Source organism: Salmo salar, chromosome 13 (genome assembly GCF_965601325.2).
Source record: "Salmo salar chromosome 13, fSalSal1, whole genome shotgun sequence".
NCBI classification, from domain to species: Eukaryota; Metazoa; Chordata; class Actinopteri; order Salmoniformes; family Salmonidae; genus Salmo; species Salmo salar.
The window spans coordinates 2,545,109-2,558,231 of record NC_138303.1 but is presented as its reverse complement, the minus strand read 5'-3'; the positions used below and the strand labels follow the sequence as shown (position 1 = coordinate 2,558,231).

The 13,123-nt window shown below is 42.8% G+C and overlaps 1 protein-coding gene across 1 annotated transcript in view; it reads left to right on the top strand.

Moving 5' to 3' along the window:
- LOC106593269 (plasma membrane calcium-transporting ATPase 2) overlaps nt 1-13,123 on the top strand; it is a 335,713-nt gene that overhangs the window by 303,556 nt on the left and 19,034 nt on the right. Inside the window, exons 20-23 of the mRNA XM_082959776.1 lie at nt 2,332-2,438; nt 9,269-9,460; nt 9,765-9,978; nt 10,670-10,881. Coding sequence (XP_082815902.1) covers nt 2,332-2,438; nt 9,269-9,460; nt 9,765-9,978; nt 10,670-10,881 — 725 coding nt within the window. The remainder of the gene's footprint in view (nt 1-2,331; nt 2,439-9,268; nt 9,461-9,764; nt 9,979-10,669; nt 10,882-13,123) is intronic.

Sequence of the window (13,123 nt, the reverse complement as noted above, 5' to 3'; positions counted from 1 at the left end):
ACGTGTCCTACTGTTTACCAACATATCATTGTGTTGTCCATCTTTAGAACGTGTATCCTACTGTTTACCAACAGATCATTGTGTTGTCCATCTTTAGAACGTGTATCCTACTGTTTACCAACAGATCATTGTGTTGTCCATCTTTAGAACGTGTATCCTACTGTTTACCAACAGATCATTGTGTTGTCCATCTTTAGAACGTGTATCCTACTGTTTACCAACAGATCATTGTGTTGTCCATCTTTAGAACGTGTATCCTACTGTTTACCAACAGATCATTGTGTTGTCCATCTTTAGAACGTGTATCCTACTGTTTACCAACATATCATTGTGTTGTCCATCTTTAGAACGTGTATCCTACTGTTTACCAACATATCATTGTGTTGTCCATCTTTAGAACGTGTATCCTACTGTTTAACCAACAGATCATTGTGTTGTCCATCTTTAGAACGTGTATCCTACTGTTTACCAACAGATCATTGTGTTGTCCATCTTTAGAACCTGTATCCTACTGTTAACCAACAGATCATTGTGTTGTCCATCTTTAGAACGTGTATCCTACTGTTTACCAACAGATCATTGTGTTGTCCATCTTTAGAACGTATCCTACTGTTTACCAACAGATCATTGTGTTGTCCATCTTTAGAACGTATCCTACTGTTTACCAACAGATCATTGTGTTGTCCATCTTTAGAACGTGTATCCTACTGTTTACCAACAGATCATTGTGTTGTCCATCTTTAGAACGTGTATCCTACTGTTTACCAACAGATCATTGTGTTGTCCATCTTTAGAACGTGTATCCTACTGTTTACCAACATATCATTGTGTTGTCCATCTTTAGAACGTGTATCCTACTGTTTACCAACATATCATTGTGTTGTCCATCTTTAGAACGTGTATCCTACTGTTTACCAACAGATCATTGTGTTGTCCATCTTTAGAACGTGTATCCTACTGTTTACCAACAGATCATTGTGTTGTCCATCTTTAGAACCTGTATCTACTGTTAACCAACAGATCATTGTGTTGTCCATCTTTAGAACGTGTATCCTACTGTTTACCAACAGATCATTGTGTTGTCCATCTTTAGAACGTGTATCCTACTGTTTACCAACATATCATTGTGTTGTCCATCTTTAGAACGTATCCTACTGTTTACCAACAGATCATTGTGTTGTCCATCTTTAGAACGTGTATCCTACTGTTTACCAACAGATCATTGTGTTGTCCATCTTTAGAACGTGTATCCTACTGTTTACCAACAGATCATTGTGTTGTCCATCTTTAGAACGTGTATCCTACTGTTTACCAACAGATCATTGTGTTGTCCATCTTTAGAACGTGTATCCTACTGTTTACCAACATATCATTGTGTTGTCCATCTTTAGAATGTATCCTACTGTTAACCAACAGATCATTGTGTTGTCCATCTTTAGAATGTATCCTACTGTTTACCAACATATCATTGTGTTGTCCATCTTTAGAACGTGTCCTACTGTTTACCAACATATGATTGTGTTGTCGATCTTTAGAAAGCGTATCCTACTGTTTACCAACATATCATTGTGTTGTCCATCTTTAGAATGTGTATCCTACTCTTTACCAACAGATCATTGTGTTGTCCATCTTTAGAACGTGTATCCTACTGTTTACCAACAGATCATTGTGTTGTCCATCTTTAGAACGTGTATCCTACTGTTTACCAACAGATCATTGTGTTGTCCATCTTTAGAACGTATCCTACTGTTTACCAACAGATCATTGTGTTGTCCATCTTTAGAACCTGTATCCTACTGTTAACCAACAGATCATTGTGTTGTCCATCTTTAGAACGTGTATCCTACTGTTTACCAACATATCATTGTGTTGTCCATCTTTAGAACGTTTATCCTACTGTTTACCAACATATCATTGTGTTGTCCATCTTTAGAACGTGTCCTACTGTTTACCAACAGATCATTGTGTTGTCCATCTTTAGAACATGTATCCTACTGTTTACCAACAGATCATTGTGTTGTCCATCTTTAGAACGTATCCTACTGTTTACCAACAGATCATTGTGTTGTCCATCTTTAGAACGTATCCTACTGTTTACCAACAGATCATTGTGTTGTCGATCTTTAGAAAGCGTATCCTACTGTTTACCAACATATCATTGTGTTGTCCATCTTTAGAACGTGTATCCTACTCTTTACCAACAGGTCATTGTGTTGTCCATCTTTAGAACGTGTCCTATTGTTTACCAACAGATCATTGTGTTGTCCATCTTTAGAACGTGTATCCTACTGTTTACCAACAGATCATTACTGTATATCACTGTGTGTTCAGGCATCATGGACAGCACTGTGTTGGAGCTGAGGCAGGTTGTCGCGGTAACCGGAGACGGGACAAATGACGGGCCGGCGCTGAAGAAGGCCGACGTGGGCTTTGCCATGGTAACGCCCTGCTCAAAGTATTATGTGTTGTCACTGCTGAGACACAGTAATATTATGAATGGAAAACACTAGCTTGTATTAAAGTCTGAGACAGTAATATTATGAATGGAAAACACTAGCTTGTATTAAAGACTGAGACAGTAATATTATGAATGGAAAACACTAGCTTGTATTAAAGACTGAGACACAGTAATATTATGAATGGAAAACACTAGCTTGTATTAAAGACTGAGACACAGTAATATTATGAATGGAAAACACTAGCTTTTATTAAAGACTGAGACAGTAATATTATGAATGGAAAACACTAGCTTGTATTAAAGACTGAGACAGTAATATTATGAATGGAAAACACTAGCTTGTATTAATGACTGAGACACTGTAATATTATGAATGGAAAACACTAGCTTGTATTAAAGACTGAGACACTGTAATATTATGAATGGAAAACACTAGCTTTTATTAAAGACTGAGACACAGTAATATTATGAATGGAAAACACTAGCTTTTATTAAAGACTGAGACAGTAATATTATGAATGGTAAACACTAGCTTGTATTAAAGACTGAGACACTGTAATATTATGAATGGAAAACACTAGCTTTTATTAAAGACTGAGACACAGTAATATTATGAATGAAAAACACTAGCTTGTATTAAAGACTGAGACACAGTAATATTATGAATGGAAAACACTAGCTTGTATTAGAGACTGAGACACAGTAATATTATGAATGGAAAACACTAGCTTGTATTAAAGATGCGGTCACATTTATTGGCACTCTTACACTTTACAATGTGCAATGGAGCAGAATTAACTGTTTGCTCTTTTTAAAACTGGTTGAATGGCTGTTTTCACCCTGTTGGCACCAACAATTTACTACAGATTAGACACATTACACAGAAAACAAGATATCTTGCCTCCAACCAAAATCATTTGAATTTTGAAAAATGTAGTCCAGACCATTTTTGACTTTGAAATGAAAAATGTCAGTGTTGATAAATGTTTTGGGGTCCTGTCCAGTTGTAAATCAGAAGAAATAGTGACTTGAGCAAGGAGGCCAATATATTTGACCTCACCTGTACATAATTTGCGTAAACTCTTAATCTCTCTCTCACACTCTCTCCTACACTCTCTCTCCTACTCTTTCTCCTACACTCTCTCTCTCTCTCTCTCAATTTTATTCAAGGGGCTTTATTGTCATGGCAAACTATTGTTAACATTGCCAAAGCAAGATAAGTAGATAATAAACAAAAGTGAAATAAACAATAAAAAGTGAACAGTAAATATTATACTCACACAAGATCCAAAATAATAGAGACATTACAAATGTCGTATATAGTGTTGTAACGATGTGCAAATGGTTACATTAGAAAAGGGAAAATAAATAAACATAAATATGGCGTGTATTTACAATGGTGTTTGTTCTTCACTGGTTGCCCTTTTCTTGTGGAAACAGGTCACAAATCTTGCTGCTGTGATGACACACTGTGGTATTTCACCCAGTAGATATGGGAGTGAAATATGGGAGATATGTGTCTCTCTCTATCTCTCTTTGGTTTTGTCTCTCCCTCGTTCTTCATATTTCTCTCTGTTTACCCCTATCTATACCTCTTCTCTCTCCAGGATATATATGGTATTAAACCATACCTCTTCTCTCTCCAGGGTATAGACGGTATTAAACCATACCTCTTCTCTCTCCAGGGTATAGATGTTATTAAACCATACCTCTTCTCTCTACAGGATATAGACGGTATTAAACAATACCTCTTCTCTCTCTCCAGAATATAGACGGTATTAAACCATACCTCTTCTCTCTCCAGGATATAGACGTTATTAAACCATACCTCTTCTCTCTCCAGGATATAGACGGTATTAAACCATACCTCTTCTCTCTCTGCAGGGTATAGACGGTATTAAACCATACCTCTTCTCTCTCCAGGGTATAGACGGTATTAAACCATACCTCTTCTCTCTCTGCAGGGTATAGACGGTATTAAACCATACCTCTTCTCTCTCCAGGGTATAGACGGTATTAAACCATACCCCTTCTCTCTCTGCAGGATATAGACGGTATTAAACCATACCTCTTCTCTCTGCAGGATATAGACGGTATTAAACCATACCTCTTCTCTCTCCAGGATATAGACGGTATTAAACCATACCTCTTCTCTCTCCAGGATATAGACGGTATTAAACCATACCTCTTCTCTCTCCAGGATATAGACGGTATTAAACCATACCTCTTCTCGCTCCAGGATATAGACGGTATTAAACCATACCTCTTCTGTCTCTCCAGGGTATAGACGGTATTAAACCATACCTCTTCTGTCTCTCCAGGGTATAGATGGTATTAAACCATACCTCTTCTCTCTCTGCAGGGTATAGACGGTATTAAACCATACCTCTTCTGTCTCTCCAGGGTATAGACGGTATTAAACCATACCTCTTCTCTCTCCAGGATATAGACGGTATTAAACCATACCTCTTCTCTCTCTCCAGGGTATAGCCGGTATTAAACCATACCTCTTCTCTCTGCAGGGTATAGACGGTATTAAACCATACCTCTTCTCTCTCTCCAGGGTATAGATGGTATTAAACCATACCTCTTCTCCAGTATATAGACAGTATTAAACCATACCTCTTCTCTCTCTGCAGGGTATAGACGGTATTTAACAATACCTCTTCTCTCTCCAGGGTATAGACGGTATTAAACCATACCTCTTCTTTCTCCAGGGTATAGACGGTATTAAACCATACCTCTTCTCTCTCTCCAGGGTATAGATGGTATTAAACCATACCTCTTCTCTCTCTCCAGGGTATAGACGGTATTAAACCATACCTCTTCTCTCTCCAGGGTATAGACGGTATTAAACCATACCTCTTCTCTCTCCAGGGTATAGACGGTGTTAAACCATACCTCTTCTCTCTGCAGGATATAGGCGGTATTAAACCATATCTCTTCTCTCTCTGCAGGGTATAGACGGTATTAAACCATACCTCTTCTCTCTCTGCAGGGTATAGATGGTATTAAACCATACCTCTTCTCTCTCTGCAGGGTATAGATGGTATTAAACCATACCTCTTCTCTCTCTCCAGGGTATAGACGGTATTAAACCATACCTCTTCTCTCTCCAGGATATAGACGGTATTAAACCATACCTCTTCTCTCTCCAGGTTATAGACAGTATTAAACCATACCTCTTCTCTCTCTCCAGGGTATAGACGGTATTAAACCATACCTCTTCTCTCTCCAGGATATACGGTATTAAACCATACCTCTTCTCTCTCCAGGATATAGACGGTATTAAACCATACCTCTTCTCTCTCCAGGGTATAGACGGTATTAAACCATACCTCTTCTCTCTCTGCAGGATATAGACGGTATTAAACCATACCTCTTCTCTCTCAAGGATATAGACGGTATTAAACCATACCTCTTCTCTGTCAAGGATATAGACGGTATTAAACCATACCTCTTCTCTGTCCAGGATATTGACGGTATTAAACCATACCTCTTCTCTCTCGAGGATATTGACGGTATTAAACCATACCTCTTCTCTCTCCAGGATATAGACGGTATTAAACCATACCTCTTCTCTCTCCAGGATATAGACGGTATTAAACCATACCTCTTTTCTCTCCAGGGTATAGACGGTATTAAACCATACCTCTTCTCTCTCTGCAGGGAATAGACGGTATAAAACCATACCTCTTCTCTCTCTCCAGGGTATAGACGGTATTAAACCATACCTCTTCTCTTTACAGGATATAGACGGTATTAAACCATACCTCTTCTCTCTCCAGGATATAGACGGTATTAAACCATACCTCTTCTCTCTCTCCAGGATATAGACAGTATTAAACCATACCTCTTCTCTCTCTGCAGGGTATAGACGGTATTAAACCATACCTCTTCTCTCTCTGCAGGGTATAGATGGTATTAAACCATACCTCTTCTCTCTCCAGGATATAGACGGTATTAAACCATACCTCTTCTCTCTGCAGGATATAGACGGTATTAAACCATTCCTCTTCTCTCTCTGCAGGGTATAGACGGTATTAAACCATACCTCTTCTCTCTCTGCAGGGTATATCCGGTATTAAACCATACTTCTTCTCTCTCTCCAGGATATAGACGGTATTAAACCATACCTCTTCTCTCTCTCCAGGGTATAGCCGGTATTAAACCATACCTCTTCTCTCTGCAGGGTATAGACGGTATTAAACCATACCTCTTCTCTCTCTCCAGGGTATAGATGGTATTAAACCATACCTCTTCTCCAGGATATAGACGGTATTAAACCATACCTCTTCTCTCTGCAGGGTATAGACGGTATTAAACCATACCTCTTCTCTCTCTCCAGGGTATAGATGGTATTAAACCATACCTCTTCTCCAGTATATAGACAGTATTAAACCATACCTCTTCTCTCTCTGCAGGGTATAGACGGTATTTAACAATACCTCTTCTCTCTCCAGGGTATAGACGGTATTAAACCATACCTCTTCTTTCTCCAGGGTATAGACGGTATTAAACCATACCTCTTCTCTCTCTCCAGGGTATAGATGGTATTAAACCATACCTCTTCTCTCTCTCCAGGGTATAGACGGTATTAAACCATACCTCTTCTCTCTCCAGGGTATAGACGGTATTAAACCATACCTCTTCTCTCTCCAGGGTATAGACGGTGTTAAACCATACCTCTTCTCTCTGCAGGATATAGGCGGTATTAAACCATATCTCTTCTCTCTCTGCAGGGTATAGACGGTATTAAACCATACCTCTTCTCTCTCTGCAGGGTATAGATGGTATTAAACCATACCTCTTCTCTCTCTGCAGGGTATAGATGGTATTAAACCATACCTCTTCTCTCTCTCCAGGGTATAGACGGTATTAAACCATACCTCTTCTCTCTCCAGGATATAGACGGTATTAAACCATACCTCTTCTCTCTCCAGGTTATAGACAGTATTAAACCATACCTCTTCTCTCTCTCCAGGGTATAGACGGTATTAAACCATACCTCTTCTCTCTCCAGGATATACGGTATTAAACCATACCTCTTCTCTCTCCAGGATATAGACGGTATTAAACCATACCTCTTCTCTCTCCAGGGTATAGACGGTATTAAACCATACCTCTTCTCTCTCTGCAGGATATAGACGGTATTAAACCATACCTCTTCTCTCTCAAGGATATAGACGGTATTAAACCATACCTCTTCTCTGTCAAGGATATAGACGGTATTAAACCATACCTCTTCTCTGTCCAGGATATTGACGGTATTAAACCATACCTCTTCTCTCTCGAGGATATTGACGGTATTAAACCATACCTCTTCTCTCTCCAGGATATAGACGGTATTAAACCATACCTCTTCTCTCTCCAGGATATAGACGGTATTAAACCATACCTCTTTTCTCTCCAGGGTATAGACGGTATTAAACCATACCTCTTCTCTCTCTGCAGGGAATAGACGGTATAAAACCATACCTCTTCTCTCTCTCCAGGGTATAGACGGTATTAAACCATACCTCTTCTCTTTACAGGATATAGACGGTATTAAACCATACCTCTTCTCTCTCCAGGATATAGACGGTATTAAACCATACCTCTTCTCTCTCTCCAGGATATAGACAGTATTAAACCATACCTCTTCTCTCTCTGCAGGGTATAGACGGTATTAAACCATACCTCTTCTCTCTCTGCAGGGTATAGATGGTATTAAACCATACCTCTTCTCTCTCCAGGATATAGACGGTATTAAACCATACCTCTTCTCTCTGCAGGATATAGACGGTATTAAACCATTCCTCTTCTCTCTCTGCAGGGTATAGACGGTATTAAACCATACCTCTTCTCTCTCTGCAGGGTATATCCGGTATTAAACCATACTTCTTCTCTCTCTCCAGGATATAGACGGTATTAAACCATACCTCTTCTCTCTCTCCAGGGTATAGCCGGTATTAAACCATACCTCTTCTCTCTGCAGGGTATAGACGGTATTAAACCATACCTCTTCTCTCTCTCCAGGGTATAGATGGTATTAAACCATACCTCTTCTCCAGGATATAGACGGTATTAAACCATACCTCTTCTCTCTGCAGGGTATAGACGGTATTAAACCATACCTCTTCTCTCTCTCCAGGGTATAGACGGTATTAAACCATACCTCTTCTCTCTCTCCAGGGTATAGACGGTATTAAACCATACCTCTTCTCTCTCCAGGGTATAGACGGTATTAAACCATACCTCTTCTCTCTCCAGGGTATAGACGGTATTAAACCATACCTCTTCTCTTTGCAGGATATAGACGGTATTAAACCATACCTCTTCTCTCTCTGCAGGGTATAGACGGTATTAAACCATAGCTCTTCTCTCTCTCCAGGGTATAGCCGGTATTAAACCATACCTCTTCTCTCTCAGCAGGGTATAGACGGTATTAAACCATACCTCTTCTCTCTCCAGGGTATAGACGGTATTAAACCATACCTCTTCTCTCTCCAGGGTATAGACGGTATTAAACCATACCTCTTCTCTCTGCAGGATATAGGCGGTATTAAACCATATCTCTTCTCTCTCTGCAGGGTATAGATGGTATTAAACCATACCTCTTCTCTCTCTCCAGGGTATAGACGGTATTAAACCATACCTCTTCTCTCTCCAGGATATAGACGGTATTAAACCATACCTCTTCTCTCTCCAGGGTATAGACGGTATTAAACCATACCTCTTCTCTCTCCAGGTTATAGACGGTATTAAACCATACCTCTTCTCTCTCCAGGATATAGACGGTATTAAACCATACCTCTTCTCTCTCTGCAGGGTATAGCCGGTACAGACGTGGCCAAGGAGGCGTCTGACATCATATTAACGGACGATAACTTCAGTAGCATAGTGAAGGCTGTGATGTGGGGGAGGAATGTCTACGACAGCATCTCCAAATTCCTCCAGTTCCAGCTGACTGTCAACGTGGTGGCTGTCATCGTGGCCTTTACTGGGGCCTGCATCACACAGGTAACACACACACACACACACACACACACACACACACACACACACACACACACACACACACACACACACACACACACACACACACACAGCTGACTGTCAACGTGGTGGCTGTCATCGTGGCCTTCACTGGGGCCTGGCATCACACAGGTAACACACACACACAAACGCACACACACACACACACGCACACAAAACGCTCACACACAAACGCACTCACACACAAACGCACACTCTCAACATTGTGGGCATCAACAGTGGCTTTTCACACATTCTCCTCCCCCCACCAACCCTCTTGCCCCCCCAGGACTCTCCTCTGAAAGCAGTCCAGATGTTATGGGTTAACCTCATCATGGATACCTTCGCCTCTCTTGCCCTAGCAACAGAACCCCCCACAGAGTCCCTGTTGCTACGTAAACCCTATGGCCGCAACAACCCTCTCATCTCCTTGACGATGTTGAAGAACATCCTGGGTCACGGAGTCTACCAGCTCATCATCATATTTAGTCTCCTGTTTATAGGTAACGCACACACGCAAGCACACACACGCACGCACGCACTCACGCACACACACACACTTTTTCCCTCTTCTCCTTCTATTTCTTCCTATCCATTACTTTCCTTCTCCTCCCTGTCCTCATTCATCTTGCCTCCAGTTCTCTTTTCCTTAAGAACTAAATAAACTGTCAAAAATTATCTCTCCCCTCCTCTTCTCTCCCCTCTCTATTCCTCCCTTTTTTTCTCCTCTCCCCCTCTCTTCCTCTCCTCTTCTTCTCTCCCCCTCTCTTCCTCTCCTTTCCTCTCTTCTTCTCTCCTCTCTCCTTCTCTTCCTCCTCTCCCCTCTCCACTCTCCTCCTCTCTACCCTCTCCTCTTCCTCCTCTCCTCTCCTCCTCTCTACCCTCTCCTCTTCCTCCTCTCCTCTCCTCCTCTCTACCCTCCTCTCCTCTTCCTCCTCTCTACCCTCTCCTCTCCTCCTCTCTACCCTCTCCTCTCCTCTTCCTCCTCTCTACCCTCTCCTCTTCCTCCTCTCCTCTCCTCCTCTCTACCCTCTCCTCTTCCTCCTCTCTACACTCTCCTCTTCCTCCTCTCCACTCTCCTCCTCTCTACCCTCTCCTCTTCCTCCTCTCCACTCTCCTCCTCTCTACCCTCTCCTCTTCCTCCTCTCCTCTTCCTCCTCTTCACTCCTGCCCCTCCTCTCCTCTCTCCTTTAGGAGAGCGTATCTTTAACATAGACAGTGGTCGTAACGCTCCGCTCCACTCCCCTCCGTCAGAACACTACACCATTATTTTCAACACCTTCGTCCTCATGCAGCTCTTTAATGAGATCAACGCCAGGAAGATCCACGGAGAACGCAACGTCTTCGACGGAATCTTCGCTAACCCCATCTTCTGTTCCATAGTGTTCGGAACCTTAGTTATCCAGGTAGGACACACGCGCACGCACGGACACACATGCACGCAAACACACACACACACACACACACACACACACACACACACACACACACACACACACACACACACACACACACACACACACACACACACACACACACACACACACACACACACACACACTGCCATTGGGGGCAAGCCATTCAGCTGTGATAGTAATTATGGTACGCTACAGTATATATACAAAAGTACGAGGACACGGCTATTTCAGCCACACCCGTTGCTGACAGGTGTATATAATCAAGCACACAGCCATGCAATCTCCACAGACAAACATTGTCAGTAGAATGGCCCGTACTGAAGAGCTCAGTGAACTTCAACGTGACACCGTCATAGAATACTACCTTTCCACCAAGCCAGTTTGGCAAGAGCTGCCCGGGCCAACTGTAAGTGCTGTTATTGTGGAGTGGAAGGTGCCCGGCCCAACTGTAAGTGTTATTGTGGAGTGGAAGCTGCCCTGGCCAACTGTAAGTGCTCTTATTGTGGAGTGGAAGGTGCCGGGTCAACTGTAAGTGCTGTTATTGTGGAGTGGAAGCTGCCAGGGCCAACTGTAAGTGCTGTTATTGTGGAGTGGAAGCTGCCAGGGCCAACTGTAAGTGCTGTTATTGTGGAGTGGAAGCTGCCCGGGCCAACTGTAAGCGCTGTTATTGTGGAGTGGAAGGTGCCCGGGTCAACTGTAAGTGCTGTTATTGTGGAGTGGAAGGTGCCCGGGCCAACTGTAAGTGCTCTTATTGTGGAGTGGAAGGTGGTCAACTGTAAGCGCTGTTATTGTGGAGTGGAAGGTGCCCTGGCCAACTGTAAGTGCTGTTATTGTGGAGTGGAAGGTGCCCTGGCCAACTGTAAGTGCTGTTATTGTGGAGTGGAAGGTGCCCGGGTCAACTGTAAGTGCTGTTATTGTGGAGTGGAAGGTGCCCTGGCCAACTGTAAGTGCTGTTATTGTGGAGTGGAAGGTGTCCGGGCCAACTGTAAGTGCTGTTATTGTGGAGTGGAAGGTGCCCTGGCCAACTGTAAGTGCTGTTATTGTGGAGTGGAAGGTGCCCTGGCCAACTGTAAGTGCTGTTATTGTGGAGTGGAAGCTGCCCTGGCCAACTGTAAGTGTTGTTATTGTGGAGTGGAAGGTGCCCGGGCCAACTGTAAGTGCTGTTATTGTGGAAGGCCACACAAACTAAAAGGACAGGACCACCAAGTTCTGAAGCGCGGGAAAATCGTCTGTCCTCGGTTGCAACACTCCACTACCGAGTTCCAAAACACCTCTGGAGCAACGTCAGCACAACAACTGTTTGTCTGGAGCTTCATGAAATGTGTTTCCATGGCTGAGCAGACCACACACAAGCCTAAGATCACCATGCGCTATGCCAAGTGTTGGCTGGAGTGGTGTAAAGCTCGCCGCCATTGGACTCTGGAGCAGTGGAAGTGCGTTCTCTGGAGTGATGAATCACGCTTCACCATCTGGCAGTCGAATGGTCTGGGGCTGTTTTTCATGGTTCAGGCCCCTTAGTTCCAGTTAAGGGAAATCTTACTGCTACAGCATACAATGACATTCTAGATGATTCTGTGCTTCCAACTTTGTGGCAACAGTTTGGGGAAGGCCCTTTCCTGTTTCAGCATGACAATGCCCCCGTGCACAACGCAAGGTCCATACAGAAATTGTTTGTCGAGATTGGTGTGGAAAAACTTGACTGGCCTCAACCCCATCGAACACCTTTGGGATAAATTGGAATGCCAACAGTGAGCCAGGCCTAATCGACCTCATTAATGCTCTTGTGGCTAAATGGAAGCAAGTCCTCTGCAACATCTAGTGGAAAGCCTTCCCAGAAGAGTGGAGGCTGTAATAGCAGCAATGTTCCAACATCTAGTGGAAAGCCTTCCCAGAAGAGTGGAGGCTGTTATAGCAGCAATATTCCAACATCTAGTGGAAAGCCTTCCCAGAAGAGTGGAGGCTGTTATAGCAGCAATGTTCCAACATCTAGTGGAAAGCCTTCCCAGAAGAGTGGAGGCTGTTAAAGCAGCAATGTTCCAACATCTAGTGGAAATCCTTCCCAGAAGAGTGGAGGCTGTTATAGCAGCAATGTTCCAACATCTAGTGGAAAGCCTTCCCAGAAGAGTGGAGGCTGTTATAGCAGCAATGTTCCAACATCTAGTGGAAAGCCTTCCCAGAAGAGTGGAGGCTGTTATAGCAGCAAAGGGGGGACCAACTCCATAATGTAGTG